Raw genomic sequence first — 18,195 nt, forward strand, 5'->3', positions numbered from 1 at the left:
CTGACCTTGATGACAATCTGTGGAGAGATCTCACAGTAGAGAGCAGGGCAGGCCAGGCAGACTAAGCCTCTCACAGAATTAGGAGCCTCTTGGAGGATGAAGGGGGTGAAAAGACCCCCCAAGTAAGAACTGAAAGAGACTACGCTGGCTACAAAAAGCGTTTACAAGCTGTGGTACTCGCCAAAGGGGGTCTTGCTAAGTACTGAGCCCCAACTTTTGTTTCAGGCCCTTTCCATTTTTTTGGTATTTTGTGCTTTTGAATGATGCAAATACAAATGAAATCTTGGCTTAACTTATTCAAGTACGGTGTCATCTTTAACTTGATCAGGTCATCTTCTGCTCTCTGAACTGCTCACAGTAACATATTTTAATGGGGGGGGGGGGGGGCATGCCACTTAGCTCTCTCTCTCTCTATCTATCTCGCTGTCTCTTTTATATAGTACTTTTCACGTCTATTGATATATCTATTATATAGTGCCTTTCACATCTATCGAGTATCTGTTATATAGTGCCTTTCATGTCTTTATAGTTGTATCAGGTCATAGGCTCCTCCTGACTTGCCCATGTTCATTAATCTCCCTGCCCAGCATTGCCCTTCTCCAGGTGGCGTTGAGTTGGCTGAATGTGACCATACCAGTTTGGTTGTCTTCTGTTCCCACCCCATTCTGACTCTCGTCTTGACCCAGTAGCTCCTTGCTATTTTTTTGATGGGCTAAAGTCGGTGGAGATGATAGACGGATTAATTGGTAGACAGATGTAATAGAAATATCGTAAATGAATGGTAAGCAGACTCTCTGGCACTGGTTAGCCTTTGTGCCCTTCTGCTGCCGTCTTGCTGTGTGCTTTTCAGTTCAAGGTGGCCCCTGCAATGAAACATGAGGGCTGGTGGACGTCGCTATTTGACTTTTGAAGCCCTTGGACTTTTGGGTGGCTGATGCTGGTGAAAGCCTCTTTACCTTCTCAAATACAGCATCCCTTTGGCACCAGGGCATCAGACTGGGCCCAGTGGCCTACTGTGTATTTTATATAGCGCCCTCTACCGTGCGCTGCCACGTTGTACACGTAAACAGCAATACTACCAGCAAGAGGTGTGAGGTCTGAGCTAATAAACGGCTGTTGTCTCCGACGATGGCGGCAGCAGTCAAGCGGACCCCTGGGACTCGTCAGCCAGCCACTTCCCGCCCGCCTCATCTTAATTGGCTGCCTCAGGTGCCTCATGGGATATCGGCGAGAGCAGAGACATTGCTTTTTGGGAACAGCAGCTGCGGCTCACTGTTATTCCTCAATTGCCTTTAGAAATGACAAAAGTGCTGGGGTAGGCTGGCCATGCCCACATGATGGTGGGCTCAGCCAGGTCTGTCAGACAGATGGCATTGTTTGGCGGACTGCCAGCATGCTAGTCTGCAGATGGGGAACTTCACCAGGGACTGGTAGAAGAAGTGTGTGTGTGTGTGTTTTTAATCACATTCTTATTAATATAAAATATTTAATAAAGTGCGGAAATAAAACAATATAAGTAAATACTTAGCTAAAAAAAATTGTAAATGGATCAGCAACCCACCCTGTTAAGAGAAATGGAAGGATGATGGAGACGATCTGATGGGCACCCACAGCAGGTTCATAGAAGGAGGAAGAGGAGGAGACGGGTGAGGAGGAAGAGGAGCAGGGAGAGGGTGAGGAGGAGGAGGAAGAGAAGCGGGGGGAGGAGGAGGAAGAGAAGTGGGGGGAGGGTGAGAAGGAGGAAGAGGAGCAGGGGAGGGGAAGGAGGAAGAGGAGCAGGGGAGGGGAAGGAGGAAGAGGAGGAGGGTGAGGGTGAGAAGGAGGAAGAGGAGCAGGGGGAGGGTGAGGAGGAGGGTGAGAAGGAGCAGGGGAGGGGAAGGAGGAAGAGGAGCAGGGGGAGGGTGAGGAGAAGGAAGAGGAGGAGGGGAGGGTGAGGGGAAGGAAGAGGAGGAGGACGAGGAGGAGGAGAAGGAGGAGGAGGCAGATTTTCTTCACCAGGTGGTTTTACTAGAAAGTTCAAGTGTTTGGTGTTTCACATCCATCCATCCATCCGTCTTCTGTCGCTCACCAAGGACAACAATCATGGTAAAAAAAAAAAAGAACTCCCAGACGTCCCTTTTCTCCTCAGTCAGTTCCAACTCCGAGGTGTGTTTCCAGGCCAGTAGTCTGTCTCTTCCCAGTTGACCAGGCCTGAAACACCATTTGAAGGGCCTTCTAAGCAGATGCCTGAACCACCTCAACGGGCACACCCCTTGAGTGCACCTAGAAAGCCGCCCCCCAGGACCCAATTTTGATGCAGCAGAGCAGTGGCTCTACTATGACGTCCTCCCATATGCCTCTGCTCGTCACCGTATCTCTTGAGGTTGAGCCTGGACACCCTGCAAAGAAGACTAATTTCTGCCACTTGCACCCTCGTCTAGTTCTTCCAGTCAGTACTCCTAGCTTATGACCATAGGTGAGGGCAGGAACGTACTGTAGGTTGACCAGTAAATTGAGAGCTGTGCCTTTGGACTTGGCTCTCTCTTCATTACCACTGACTGCTACAATGTCAGCATAACTGCAGATGCCGCTCCGATCTGCCTCTTGGTCCTCTCGGACCCTTCTTCCCACTGGCAGGCACATCAATACACGGCATTGCCAGAAGGTTTGCTGTTTCTCCCAGCACAGTCTCACGGGCATGGAGGAGATTCCAGGAGACAGACAGGCAGGCAGTTACTCTAGGAGAGCTGGACAGGGCCCCTAATAGAAGGTCCTTAACCCATCAGCAGGGCTGGAGGAACAGGATGAGCACTGGCAGAGCCTATAGAATGATCTCCAGCAGGCCACTGGTGTGAATGTCTCTGAACAAACAATCGGAAACAGACTTCATGAGGGTGGCCTGACGTTCTCTAGTGGGCACTGTGGAGCTCAATTGGCATTTGCCATAGAATACCAGAATTGGCAGGTCCACCACTGGCGGGCGCCCTGTGCTTCTCACAGATGAGAGCAGGTTCACCCTGAGCACATGTGACAGACATGAAAGGGTCTGGAGAAACCGTGGAGAACGTTATGCTGCCTGTAACATCATTCAGCATGACCAGTCTGGTGGTGGGTCAGTGATGGTCAGTCTGGGGAGGCAACAGCTAGACAACGGCACCTTGACTGTCATTGGGTATCAGGATGAAATCCTTGGACCCATTATCAGACCCTATGCTGGTGCAGTGGCTCCTGGGTTCCTCCTGGTGCATGACGATGCCTGCTCTGTCGGTTGATCATTTTTATTTCCATCCTTTTGTTCCTCGCATATCACCATAGCAGTAGAGATAGCCAGCAGGAGTTTTGTCCCCATTGAAATCTGATGTGTTTTCAAAGTGTTCTTTTAATTTTTTGAGCAGTTTATACATATATACACGTACTCCCCAAGTTACGGACATCCAACCTACAACTTACGAACGGGGCCACAGCTGCGACGCATGCGCCTCTGTAACTGCCGCTCCGTCATCTTCGGCTTGGGGACGCTGCAAGCGGGTGGCTGGACGGAGGCTGGAGGCGGGCGATTTCATTGCTTGCACAGTGTAGTGTCCCTCGGGCGGCTCCTGGCAGCAAAAGGTGACCCATGGTCCATAATCACCGGGGCCACAGCTATCATTCGTGTCCAGGACAGAGGCTTGATAGGGCAGTTCACTGAGCTACTGCTCCTGACAGGACACAAGCTGGATGGAGCAGAGGGGGGCGTTTCACTGCCCGCCCACTACATACAGCTGCCCCGTTCGTTTCTCGGTGGCCGGCTGGTGATACTGCAAGCGGTGACCCGGTTGTGGCTGAATGGAGGCCATTGAGGGTGAATGGGGTGGGGCAGCATTGTAGTGTGCCTCAAGCTGCCTGTGGAATGGGGGCGGTGGTGGGCGATTCACTACCCACCTTTGGCCACACCCTGTTCGTTCTCGGTGGGCGGACGCTGCAGGCAGCATACAGTATTGCAAGTGGAGGGGACTGTGTGGTGGGCGGGTAGTGAACTGCCCCTCGCCGCCCCAATTCATTCTCAGTAGCAAGCCTGCTTGCACTGTTACGTACATAGCAGGAAGTTGTCTTTCGTCAGTACATCAGACGTGCTGACGAGGGGTGCCTTCCTGCTGTCATAGCGTGTACAGTGCCGTGCAGAAGAGCTCATCTTAACCTTTTGTCTTCACCCTTCAACAATGTCTCTGAAACACAAATCTCATGCAAGTGCTGGTGATACAGTAAAGAGGAGAAAAACCATCACCATGGAAAATAAAGTAGAAATAATAAAAAGGTCAGAAAGGGATGTGACACTCCATCATTGGCAGAGCTCTTGGTTACAGTTGGTCAGCAATAGTATTTATTAAAATAATGGACCTGTTCCAACTCGCATACAAATTCAACTTAAGAACAAACCTACAGTCCCTATCTCGTACGTAACCCGGGGACTGCCTGTGTGTGTGTGTATATATAATATATAAAATATAAAATGCTGGAGGTTACACCATGCAGACGGACTCTTCAGCCCAGCCATGTGTCATGGCGGTGCAGGTTATTCTACTTGCTGCGTTACCCCTCCTATTCACTTTACCTGTTCTCTTCCCTCAGGTGCTGACTCACCTGCGAGTGATCGAGGAGCGAATGAACCAGAGTCTGGGGCTGCTCTACAAGGTTCCTGGCATTGCCGAGGAGATCCAGGACCAAGTTGGTGAGTGTGTGAACGAGCAGAGTGAGAAATGAAGACGGTTAGGGTGGGCCCTGTGGCCGAAGATAATTACGACACGATCCCACCCTTTCAGTCCCCTTCTCATTGCACAGCTTGTGCGTTAGTAGGCAGTGGTGGCTTGAGCTCGAGCGGCTCATTTGTGGCAATTTGTTAGAAGCCCTGGAGGTGCATGACTGCACTGATGGCTGCCGCAGCACTTAGCGGTGGTCATCACTGCTATCATCTGACCAAAAAAAAAAATGACAGGCATCGTCTTGCCCATCAAGCCCATGTGCATGACTGATCTTGCCTCCCAGCCATTCGTGATCTTGCTGCTACACGCTTGAACGGCGGTGGAGATTGTCGACCGCATTCCAGGCTGTCATTCTGGAACTTGTCATTGGTCATCTTGTCAGGAGCCACACAATATGGTGAAGAGTAGAGTGGACAAGGGATAAGGATCTGTCACAGCAGTGACTTGCTTCTCGCAAGGCTGAGCAGGCCCAGCCAAGCTGAAGAACAAGCTCATTGACAATGCAATCTTCACCTTGCAAGGTCCATTATGCACTAAATGCCATTCCAAGATTGTCTTAGGATTTATTTTTTTGGAGGTTTGTTCTTTTCCACCGATTCCTTGCTTTCAGTTGTTTGTGTTGCATTTTTAAGTCCTCCTTAACCCCTTACCCATAATTCTGTTTTTTTTTTTTTGTTTTGTTTTTTTTAAGTGTGAGGTGTCCCTTAACTGGAATTAAGAATACGAAATGTATAGTTCTCCTGTCCCTGTCACTTCCCTGGGGCATTGGGATCCACATTCGGACCACCGGGTAAGCGCCACCCCCGCTGGCCTCACTGACCCCTCTCCCAGCAGCAACATAAGCTTTACCTAAATGGGAATACACGAGCTATCTTCTTCTCCTTCTTTCGGCAACTCTCCCGTTAGGGATTGCCACAGTGGATCATACTGTCCGTATATTGATTTGTCAAAATTCTACACCAGATGCCCTTTCTGACGTAACCCTCCACGTTTATCCGGGCTTGGGACCAGCACGAAGAACCACACTGGTTTGTGCATCCCCTGTGGCTGGGTTAATGATCTAAAAACAATACAATTCCAAAATATTTTTGCACCTATTCAAACATATTTTGTAATTATATGTTTAACACTTTCTGTAAGGGCTGGAAAATTGATCCCGGTTTGTTTCAATTATATTATTTTTGTTTATAAACATATATGAAATTAAATGATAGATAAATACCGTTTACTACTCATTTCGTACTCGTATGGTATATTAGTGAATCACTAGTGTATCAACTTATTTTGAAAAGTAATTCAAGTTAAAAAGTAAAAAAAAAAGTAAACATAAAAAAAAAAAAAACTACAGTATCACCTTATTTTAAAATGTTATAAAAATAAGTCCTGTCGTCAATAAGACTAAAAACGCAGTACACTACAGGAGAATGAGACATAACTATAGGGGAGGTGGTTACAATTGTACATGGGTTATATAATATATTACAAAAATAATAAAAACACAAACCGTCCCGTTTCTACGTCAGTCTGAATAAGATCAGCACAATGTCTTGGTGTGGAGGGAGTAATGCTGTCCCCGGACCAGGAGCTTTAGGACATTTCTGTCACACTGGACTGGATGCTCAGAAATGTTCGGAAGGGAGGTGTTAGTTGGATTGTAAGAAAGAGATCAGGGATCAGGGACGTTCTTAGGCATACGCAAACTACGCATCCGCGTAGGGCCCCAACCGTGACTGCCCCGACATACAATTTTTTTTTTTTTTTGTTGTTGTCGTCGGGCTGTGGGCCTGGGGCATGTCATGCCCCTGGCACTGCAGCCGTCTGTGCCAGTCCCAGGAAATTCAGTTCAGTGCATCTCTTAGTCTTACTAACAGTGGTAATTTATTATCCAAATTGCAATCTTCACCTAAATCCCTAATAATATTGTCACACCATCGTAACTTTGCCAAATGCACTATGGCAAACGTTAATTTTAGAGGTTTGTTTTGGATTCATTCAGAGAGATCCCCATAAAATCATGAAATATCCCTATATTACCGGCCTTTACCAGATCCAGAACAAAATCAATATTTTACCACTCTGCATACACACAAGCGTACATGTAGGCCTACTGGTCATCTAAGGCCTTTTCCGGATGTTTTATTAGAACACCTTCCTGAGCCCCCCCAAACCATCTGGGGCCTACACATTTCTGAACCACGTAAGGCCCACATACTGCTAAGAACGGCCCTTCAGAGGTTAAGGTGGCTTGATTATCTGAGTGGTGGACGGGGACATTAAAAATCATCAATAAAAACTGTTAAGCTGGTCGGGTAGCGAATCTGTGCGCAGATTAGGTGGATTGTGGAAGAACCACCGTTCCCCCAAAAAGGGAGACAGGACAGATTCAATTGATTCGATTTTTATTCAGTCACAGATGAGTACTTGGATTCTACGTTGCAAGGCAGAAGAGCAAAGTTACATTTCTTTCTATTGGCTTTTTATAATTTCTTCTTCCTTCCCCTTATTTAGAACAAAAACAATATCGTTTACTTAAGCATTTTAATTTAATACGCTAATAGGCCATCTGTTCTTATTTTTTCTTCACTTGTCAGATAGACCCTAAAGAAGGGAAGGTCATCTTTCCTGAGTCAAATAGACGAGACGTTCCTAAAGAAACTGGAAATTGTCCTCGGTCAGCTTACTGCGCCCTGTCTTATGACAGACGCCTGGATGAAGACCCTGCCGTTAGAGCAGAACGCCTTTGTCAGCTTTTAACCCTCAATAGTAATTTGATTAAGCAGTTCATTGTTCTTTCACATGGGTTACTTGAGAGTTTTGGGGGCCTGTGGGTGTTTTGGGTTTAATAGCTAGCATTTGTAACCAGGAATTACTTGTAAAGCAGAGGAGTAATCACTGGTGCAGACGTTCAGTTCCTGCTTGACCTGCTTATCTGCTTTTTGACACCCTTAATGGCCTCGGGTACTTGCAGTTGATATTTTGCTTCTTTGTAAACAGCCTTATCTACACTTTTGTAAGTTTCCTCTTTAGTTTTTTGTAACTTTTTTTTCCAGTCTTTTACAAACCCCTGGTTTGTCATCATTTGATGGGCGATGGATTTTGTTGAAATACAGTTTTTACTGAGAAAAACCTTTATAAGAAGTAACTATATCTGTGTGTTCATCTAATTTGGGCTAAAAAAAAAAAAAGGTTCATCAGATAAGGAAATGAGATTCCGTGTTGTACTCCTGCTCTGACGAAGTCACTGTGGGCACTGGAAGGCGCAAAAATGAGTTCAAGGAGCACAGGCGGGAGTCCAAAGCTGATTGGAGTGATTTCTGCCCACTTTATAATGGTGTGTTTGTCCTCCCGTCATTGACAGATGATTTGATACAGAAGGAGCAGGGTGAGGCAGAGGAGCAACTGGCCGCCCTGCAGAGTGAGCCCAGGATCAGCTACGGAAATGACGCCCTCATGCCCTCCTTGACAGAGAGCCGCACCGCCCCCATCGATCTGCTTCCATCCGAGGAGGGGGTCATCGGCCTGGATGGTCTGGGTTATGTTCACCCCATCGACTTTTTGCCTGCCAACACAGAGAATGAAGGTAAGCCATGAGAAGATGATGGTGCAGAGAAGAAAGAGGATAAATAGCGCACTGTGAGTGAAGAAGTTGGTGGATTTCAGCAGGCTACATAAATGACCCTCGTCAACTAGTTGTTGATATTGGTGTTTCATTTATAGGACACCTTTCATACCAACCCTCATAAGAACGCAAAGTAATCTGACAATCGTGTGTCAAACATGATATTTATTACCATGCTTCTTTAAACTTCCCCTGTTTGTTGTCTGGTACAAATCTTGTAATCGATATTTAACTCACTTCCTATTGTCCAAATGATTTGAAATTTTGCACACTTACTCACTTCCGATGACAATACATAATCAGTTTCATTAATTGATCAATTAATCCATGTTAATTAAGAAATTAAATTTCCATATTAAGAATAAAAATTTCACCAATAGATGGTGCTAGTAACAGATAGAAAACAAACCCAAGAATAAAAAGTTGAAAATAACATTTATATACAGTGCATCCGGAAAGTATTCCCAGCGCATCACTTTTCCACATTTTGTTATGTTACAGCCTTATTCCAAAATGGATTACATTCATTTTTTTCCTCAGAATTCTACACACAACACCCCATAATGACAACATGAAAAAAGTTTACTTGAGATTTTTGCAAATTTATTAAAAATAAAAAAACTGAGAAATCCCATGTCCATAAGTGTTCACAGCCTTTGCTCAATACTTTGTCGATGCACCTTTGGCAGCAATTCCAGCCTCAAGTCTTTTTGAATATGATGCCACAAGCTTGGCACACCTATCCTTGGCCAGTTTGGCCCATTCCTCTTTGCAGCACCTCTCAAGCTCCATCAGGTTGGATGGGAAGCGTCAGTGCACAGCCATTTTAAGATCTCCAGAGATGTTCAATCGGATTCAAGTCTGGGCTCTGGCTGGGCCACTCAAGGACATTCACAGAGTTGTCCTGAAGCCACTCCTTTGATATCTTGGCTGTGTGCTTAGGGTCGTTGTCCTGCTGAAAGATGAACCGTCGCCCCAGTCTGAGGTCAAGAGCGCTCTGGAGCAGGTTTTCATCCAGGATGTCTCTGTACATTGCTGCAGTCATCTTTCTCTTTATCCTGACTAGTCTCCCAGTCCCTGCTGATGAAAAACATCCCCACAGCATGATGCTGCCACCATGCTTCACTGTAGGGATGGTGCCAGGTTTCCTCCAAACGTGACGCCTGGCATTCACACCAAAGAGTTCAATCTTTGTCTCATCAGACCAGAGAATTTTCTTTCTCATGGTCTGAGAGTCCTTCAGGTGCCTTTTGGCAAACTCCAGGTGGGCTGCCATGTGCCTTTTACTAAGGAGTGGCTTCCGTCTGGCCACTCTACCATACAGGCCTGATTGGTGGATTACTGCAGAGATGGTTGTCCTTCTGGAAGGTTCTCCTCTCTCCACAGAGGACCTCTGGAGCTCTGACAGAGTGATCATTGGGTTCTTTGTCACCTCCCTGACTAAGGCCCTTCTCCCCCGATCGCTCAGATTAGATAGCCGGCCAGCTCTAGGAAAAGTCCTGGTGGTTTCGAACTTCTTCCACTTACGGATGATGGAGGCCACTGTGCTCATTGGGACCTTCAAAGCAGCAGAAATTTTTATGTAACCTTCCCCAGATTTGTGCCACGAGACAATCCTGTCTCGAAGGTCTACAGACAATTCCTTTCACTTCATGCTTGGTTTGTGCTCTGACATGAACTGTCAACTGTGGGACCTTCTATAGACAGGTGTGTGCCTTTCCAAATCATGTCCAGTCAACTGAATTTACCACAGGTGGACTCCAATGAAGCTGCAGAAACATCTCATGGATGATCAGGGGAAACAGGATGCACCTGAGCTCAATTTGGAGCTTCATGGCAAAGGCTGTGAATACTTATGTACATGTGCTTTCTCAATTTTTTTATTTTTAATAAATTTGCAAAAATCTCAAGTAAACTTTTTTCACGTCATTATGGGGTGTTGTGTGTAGAATTCTGAGGAAAAAAAATGAATTGAATCCATTTTGGAATAAGGCTGTAACATAACAAAATGTGGAAAAAGTGATGCGCTGGGAATATTTTCCTGATGCACTGTATAAAAAATACTTTTTAAAAACCATGCTTATGTTTAAGTTAAAAATTGTACTAAAAAGTAAAAAAAATAAGTCTCTCATACATCACTCGTAAAATAAAAGCATGGACACTTTTCATCAATCAATAAAATCTTAGTGAAAGATTTATATATAAAATCCAGTGTATGTCTGTCCGCTTTTCACGAGAGAACTACTTATTGGATTTAGATCGGGGTTTTTTTTTTAGAATTTGCTTGAACATTCTGGTTGATCTATATCTATCTGTATATCTATATCTATCTATATATTGCGCACTCTTTACATTATATGACAGCAAACTATTTCAACCATTCTATGATCTGCTTCGCGCAACTGAAAGAGGGCACCGTGGCGGATGTTAGCCGACTTGCTGACCAACCACAAGCGTTACCTGGTAGGTAACCACCCATACAATCAGATTGTGATTCAGACTACGAATGCCGTGAATATATATATCTATATATATCTATATACATATATATATGTGTGTGTGTATATGTATGTATATGTGTGAATATATGTAATATACTGTGAAATAATGCAGAGTACGCAACATGTGTTTCGCCCTCATTTGGGCTCATCAGACATACACACTCTACTGCTCCTCTCTCGAGGAATCGAACCTCGGACGTCAGAGTCAGAGACGAAGCCCCTTTACGCTGCGCCACGGCATGTGGTTCATTTATTTGACAGCCTGTAGGTCCGGAGTAAATCGTTACCTGGTAGGTAACCACCCACACAATTCAGGTCGTCGAGACTCAGACTATGAATGCAATGAATGTAATTACTCCGGACCTACAGGCTGCCTGCATAGTAGTGAAACAGGACAAACTTCAAAAATCAATAAAAAAAACAATGTAATTTGTATTGAGAAGAATTTCTATTGATAGCTTTCCTATCCAAGGGCCTCTTGATATCCAATATTTTTGGTTTTGCCATCAGGGGTGAGGACATATAGCTTTCTTGGGGAACTAACTCGGGAGAAAGCGATGTAAAGATGACCATGCGAGAAGCCTGCTGATCGAAGGTCAACCCTTGCCAACTTGAGTGTCCATCCCGGGGTCTTGACATTGCAAAGCAAAGCTTCACAGTGAACTGTAATCTCTTGAATTGAAAGGGGCATGTCTGTCGTGATTAGAGGATGGCGAGGGATTAAAACCTTCTCGCCAATGCCACATCCCGTGATGATTATCGCTTCCAGCTGACAGCTTGAAGCTGACAGACCTGGAGACGGGTACCACTGCAAAGTTTGGGTGGGCTCGGGTTTCTCAAAAGGATAATCGGTGCTCCTACTTTCAATGCTAAGTTGTAGGGTGGCATGCCAGGAGGATTAATGGAATTAAAAAATTCTGTAGGATAATGGACTGAACTGTTGTGTTTTAAAATGATATTTATTGAAGTGTATGTCTGAGATAGCGTGTCAAATAATTTGAGCACCAATTGATTAATCTTATGCCTCCCCGTCGGCCCACAGCCTCTCTCTTCACTTTGCACTTGTAAATCGCTGCTGTAAGCCAACTTTGATTCTTAGCGCATTGAGAAAAGTCACAAAATCAACTGGAATGTTCAAGAAAATTATAGAAACAAACATTAAGTAGGTCTCTCATGGACAGACATACGGACAATCAGACGTTGGATTTTATTTATATATATGTATAGTGATTATGCTGGAAGAACTTGGAGCTTCCTAGTTCTGGTGATTTATCAATACACAGAGCTCTAAATGTCACAACCTTGAGTGTCTTCCATATTTGTATACCGCATTGGCTCAAGCCCGCTGAGAGAGCTGATTATCCATGGTCTGTATGAGGTAATGCATACAAGCTTTTCTGCTTTCGGATGTGTCCTCTGTTAGCGCAACGTCTTTAATCAATGGTGAAGCACTGGATTGCTGGTAAACTGACGCTTATTAGTGTTGACTTGAGTACAGAGTAAAGCATCCAGAGGGGATTTACAACAGGATTTCCTTTCCATGACTAACCAAGCAGCTACAGATTTGTGGATTTCTGCCAGTTCCCAGTTTTTTATTGTATAAATATTTGCAGTCCAGCGATAAAACTGAATGTTAGATGATGCTGTGTCAACCTCAAATTTAGACCTCTGTCAAGTCGCCTTTTTTGGTGCGTGGATAATTTTAATTCCCAAAAAAGCGAGGTTACGATTCAGTCTAGCTTCATAAAAAAGGATTTGATGGGTTACATTAGGATGCTTTGAAAAAGATGCAGGAGCTTTGTGTGGGTATTAATTTTGATTATATTGATTCTCCAGAGTGAATTAGAGTGGAGGGAGGATCATCTATCAACATCATGTTTGATGTCTCCCATCATACTACTTAGTCGTGTTTGAGATTTTTCCTTGTAATATTAACTACCGGTTATTTAAACTATTGTGATACAATCAGCACAATGTTATACAGCCTGCTCTGACATGCCAAAGAATGATCAAAATTAATCTTGAATCCCGAGACGTTTCCTAGTAGGTTTATTGCTAGTGGATGACAGTGGGTCTGAGATATAAACCAACACTTCATTGGCATCAATAAATATTTTCATTTAAAGACCTTCCCTTATGACCCCTTTTATTGATAGTTTCTTATGGAGATGAATAGCAAGTGGTTCAATGGCAATTGCATAAAGCATAGGCGATAATGGGCACCAATATAATTTATTCCCACACTGAATACGTTCCCTGAGATTTTTCCATGTTAGGGCTTCCTTATAGAATTATTTGTACGTTTTGGTTAGAAAGTTTATTTTGGTTATTGCTATTTTTCGTTAATTCTGCAGCATAATTTTTTTTCATGGGTTTTTGTTGAGTCTTCGCTATGATGTAGCAACTTGTTGTTAGAAGGGCATGACCAATTAAAGGTCGGCATCACAGAAAACACTGCTGGAGATCGTAGATTTCATTTAAAAATCCTCAGTGTGTTTCTATAGGGTGGTCCAGATCTAATTATGCAATTTTCATTACGCTATAACTTAAGTTTATTACATAGAGAATTCACCGCACCTGCCCTGCACATAGAGATTTCACTTAAAATTCTTTTTGTTGCGGATAGATGGCAGCACCTGCCCTGCATTCCAAAATGGTGGGGAGACGATTGTCAGTCGAACAGTTGCATAATTAGATCTGGACCACCCTGTACTTGCAATAATTTCCGACTTTGTCTTTTGATTAGTGTTTTGGGTCCTTTTTATTTTTTTTTTATATAAAGTTTAGTATATCGTTTGAGTTTGCTTCTCCGTCTCCAAATCCTTAAAACTTAATTATCTAAGTTTTGGCAAGAACATCCTTCCCTGGTTGTGCATACCGTATATACTCGTGTTTAAGTTCGCCGGCAGATAAGTCGGGGCTTAATCTTACGGTATAATTTCTGGTATTTTGTAATGTCGGTCATATAAGTCGAATGTGGAAAACTCGTGCTATTGATCCAAGAGGTTACGATATGCTAACACCCACCTGAGAGAGTAACCACTGAGCCCACAGCCTTTTATTTCTATGTATTGTGCCTATGCGACCACATGGTAATACCCTATCTATTTCGAAGCGACGTTTGCACTGATTTGTGTTTTTTGTATCTCACACCCTCATACACATTTATCATTATCTACGATGGAGCGTTCGATCAGAAGAAAATATGAAGCTGGTTTTAAATGAAAAGTTGTTGAAGTGGTGAAAGAATTTGGTAACTGTGCTGCTGCAACAAAATTCGATATGTTTGAGAAACTGACACAAGATTGGAGGAGGCAAGAAGATGTTAAAAAATTAAGTGTCACATTTTTGAACGGCCGTATAAGTCGAGGTCTAATTTTATGATCGATTTTTTGAGTTACTTATGCGGTAGCTTAAACTGTTTATATACACTGAGATTTCTGAACTATTTTTAAACCCAGGATATATTAGAGTTAAACCCAAATGTGCACAGTATGGTAAACAGATATCTAGATTGAACCTAATAATAGGCATTTTCTGCATCGAAGGTTAATAAGACCTCTGGAGAATCAGTCTGTAAGTTCAATAGATTTCAACAATCTGATTTCTCCGTCTAGCATACACACAAAGTCCAGTGTCCCTGAATTGATTTTGACACTAACACAACCATCACATAAAGGACGCATTTCGGACCATCTTTTATACAGTCATAGTGATGACATCACACGTAGAAACTTATGAGAACCACAAGGTAACAAAGGGACATCATAGCATCACCAAAACATCCTTGACTACAAAAAAAAAACATTTTGGCCATGAGAATCAAAATGGAAGTGCAGGAAAAAAAAAACCCCCACAAATATAACGTTATCATTTCAAAATCAAAAATGTACAGCAGAAGGTGTTCTGTAGCTTCCTTAACCCCCAAAATCATTACGACACACACTACTTTGTGGTATTCTTCAGTGTTCAGTGTGAAAAAGCGTACCAAGATAGGTGGCATGCCAGGGGGTGTATCTTTGAATTCCATCCAAGCAAACTTGAACTTACGAGGGAATTCTAGTTATCATGGCAAATAATTTCCAAGGTGGAGTGAAAAAGCTGGACTGTGCCAATGGTGGTACAGGTGATCGAATGAAAGCTAGATTTGACAATCAAGGCTCAGGTTTCTGACATTTTGCTTTCTAAGTTTGTTCATTAACAGTGAATGGTGTAGTCGGCAGGATGTGAGGTTTGTCTTGTTTCAGAATACATGTTTGCATTTCATGTACACTTTAGAAGGTGTTATTTAATTCTGTTGCGATGTTTCCATGCCAACATTTTGTATCATGCTTTTGGATAGAAGTTCCCAAAGATGGTCCCAGCCATGTTGTTTATCACCGTGTGATATCATAGGAGCGGTGCTCCGTTTCTAGCGTCCATGTTTTTGAAGTCCTTGAGTGTGTAGTTGGTAATAAAATCAGTTTAGGATTCTGGTTTATGTTTTTGCCCTTTCATTTTGGTTGTGAACCTTTAACTGTGTGTTTTCTGCTCCACCTACATTACTAATATTCAGCCTTCCGGCTTGCCCAAATTCTATTGTGGCAAGCTGGGAGAATAGCCGGTGTTTTGGTGCTACTTGACCGAACTCCACACCTGTACCCTCCGCTGACCCTTCCCCTCCCTTTTTTTTGTTTTCCTGTCACGCAGTTGAGCCAGTGGATGCCCGCCCAGCAGCTGACCGAGGACTCACCACAAGGCCAGGTATGTGGACCTCCAACCAGTTTCTCTTGCTGTCCCTCCTTTTGTTGTTTTCCACATGCAGAAGTAGTCAGCTATTCCTATGTCCTCCGCTGGCGTGACACAATACCATGCCTAACTCCTATGTCTTTTCCCCTGTTCTGCACCCTCCTTCGTTGTAGGCTCAGCCCTGACAGGAATCAAGATTGAAGATGTCCCTGAAGTTAGGATGGAGGCAGAAGTCCGACACTCGGGATATGAGGTGCATCACCAAAAACTGGTAAGAGTTTCTTCACCTCTGGCAGATCCTGGGAAGTGGAGGGTTAGAGCAGGAGGAATGCCCATCCCAGATGGGTGTGCTTTCTGCCTACCTTGGCGCTTGTTGATGCTGGCCTGCTTAGCCAAAATAAGAACAGGAGCGAGGACTAGTGCCATGCTGACCTCTGCAGGGGTGTGCACCATTGGCTCAGGATGTAGTTCCTGCATTTTGTGCCTTCGAAGTTGTTCCTGTGAAGCCCCTTGGTGTACTCTGCGACCTTATTGCTCTGGAGTAGTTGAAGAAAAGCAGCAGACCTCTGCTTCCAGGAGGTAGGTGACTGTCTGAAGATAAGGAGACATGGCAGCCAATGCCTTTTTCCTTTTCTTCTTTTAACAACATTTCCTAGAAAGTGAATTGATCTAGCACTCCATGAAGGTGCTGTGCCTCTGTGTTGTCATGGAAACTACTGCTTCCCTGGTGACTGGCTTTTGCTGCCTGTGGTTCGCGTGATAGAGTTGCATTATGCCCAGTGGTGCAAACACGAAGCGCCAACATGCAGAAGGAGGTGGAGATGTCTGATTCTAGTCCCGAGTGGCCTTGTTGGCTTGCAATTGGGCACCTGAGGGGGCAGTAAAATGGTGCCGTTTCTGGGAATCTCTGGCATCGGCCTTTCATCGTGTTACCATAGTAACAGGTAATGTGTGAAAGGTCAGCCTGCACAGAGATGTAAAAACAACAGGGTGCCAGATACAAGTAGGTAACTGGCAAGACCTTACAGCACAAGATTTAGACGGTTGATTAATCTATGCAAGTTTGCCACCTCCCTCCTTGCCATCTCACTGCCCATCCTTTGGCATCCAGTCAACCCATTTTGACGGTATTAAATGTTTTACTGTAACACGTTGGTGGGCTCACTGACCCTCTTTCTGTGTCCCTGCAGGTGTTCTTTGCTGAAGATAGTGGTTCAAATAAAGGAGCTATTATTGGGCTAATGGTGGGAGGTGTTGTCATAGCAACAGTGATTGTTATTACACTGGTGATGCTGCGAAAGAAGCAGTACACGTCCATCCACCACGGAGTGGTCGAGGTACGTATAACGGGGGGGTGAGGTGTGTGTGTGTAGAGGTCTCTGGTCAGGGGACTGAGGGGTGTAACAAGGAATTGGGGGTTAGGGGAGCTGAAGGGGGCAACTCTCAATTTGTAGAAGGGTGAAGAATAAGGGGGCAAGGACGGGATGGGTGGTGAAGTGAATAATGCAAGGGGGGCACACATTTGGAGTAGTAAGGGGGTGTTGGAGAGAAAAGGTGCAGACAGGCAGGTGATAGGTAGTATGGAATCATTTAATTATTATTATTTAATGGCAGAACTGTGGTAAGAGGTGGGGGTTGGGAGACGACTGGGAGGGTTAATTTAATGCAACAGGCTGGCAAGGGTTGCAGGTACAACCGTGTATGTGTGTGAGGGGCACATGATAGTCAGGGTGTTTACTGGGTTTATAATACGAGGGGATAGCAGAGTTGACTGCTTTGTCTTTCCTTGTCTTGCAGGTGGATGCTGCAGTGACCCCTGAGGAGCGCCACCTCTCAAAGATGCAGCAGAATGGCTATGAGAACCCCACCTATAAATTCTTTGAGCAGATGCAGAATTAGGGCCACCCATTGCTATCTTGTGGGAAGCCCACATCACACTGACACCCCCACCACCACCCCATTCCCTCTTGCCTAAACCTTGACCTCCGGCTCATTCAGCCCCACCACCACCACCACCTCCTCTTCCCTCGTCTTGCAGTGCCCTCTTCCCCATCTCACACAAAGATACTGGAGCAGCAGTCGCCATTCAACCCACACTTAATGCAGACACACTGACTGCTTTGGCTTCCCAGCATGCCCTGTTCAGTGGTCTACCAGGTCACCTATATATGTATATCTATATATATATATATCTATATATATATATATATATATGGGGGGTAGTGAAGGACGAAGGTGCCAGGCTGGGAAGCCCGGCGTGCCCTTGTGCAGTGTCGACTGCTAGGCCACACAGTAGCGTGCCCAGCCGGGAAGCTCAGTCTGCAGCCCTTAACCCCATCCTTCCCGCAAGCCTGTCGGCAATTCTTCAAAGCGCTCCAAAGGCTACCCCCACTTGACCCCCACCTCTGTCCCCATTCTTTTTCTGCTCTGGGGTGACAGCTGTGCTATACTTTAAATGGAATTTGTCATTTCTTTGAGAGAGAGAAAAACAAAAAAAAGGCACCGTGACAGAAACTATCACTGCGAACTGAATGTTTTTTTGTTTTTTTTTAAATTTCCGTGTAATATATTATGACGATAGCTGTAACTATTTAGTGCATGAAAAGATAAAGACGAGGAAACAAAAAAA

At 44.6% G+C, this 18,195-nt stretch overlaps 1 protein-coding gene across 2 annotated transcripts in view; it reads left to right on the forward strand.

Annotated features, from left to right (window-relative positions):
- Positions 1 to 17,767, forward strand: part of appa (amyloid beta (A4) precursor protein a) — an 89,568-nt gene extending 71,801 nt beyond the window's left edge. For both annotated transcript variants that reach the window (XM_028792932.2, XM_028792933.2), the window contains 6 exons: positions 4,588 to 4,687; positions 8,077 to 8,298; positions 15,528 to 15,581; positions 15,740 to 15,837; positions 16,757 to 16,903; positions 17,364 to 17,767. In XM_028792932.2, coding sequence (XP_028648765.1) covers positions 4,588 to 4,687; positions 8,077 to 8,298; positions 15,528 to 15,581; positions 15,740 to 15,837; positions 16,757 to 16,903; positions 17,364 to 17,465 — 723 coding nt within the window. In that variant the 3' untranslated portion in view covers positions 17,466 to 17,767. The remainder of the gene's footprint in view (positions 1 to 4,587; positions 4,688 to 8,076; positions 8,299 to 15,527; positions 15,582 to 15,739; positions 15,838 to 16,756; positions 16,904 to 17,363) is intronic.
- Positions 17,768 to 18,195: the final 428 nt, after the last annotated feature.

Source organism: Erpetoichthys calabaricus, chromosome 4 (genome assembly GCF_900747795.2).
Source record: "Erpetoichthys calabaricus chromosome 4, fErpCal1.3, whole genome shotgun sequence".
Taxonomy (NCBI): Eukaryota; Metazoa; Chordata; class Cladistia; order Polypteriformes; family Polypteridae; genus Erpetoichthys; species Erpetoichthys calabaricus.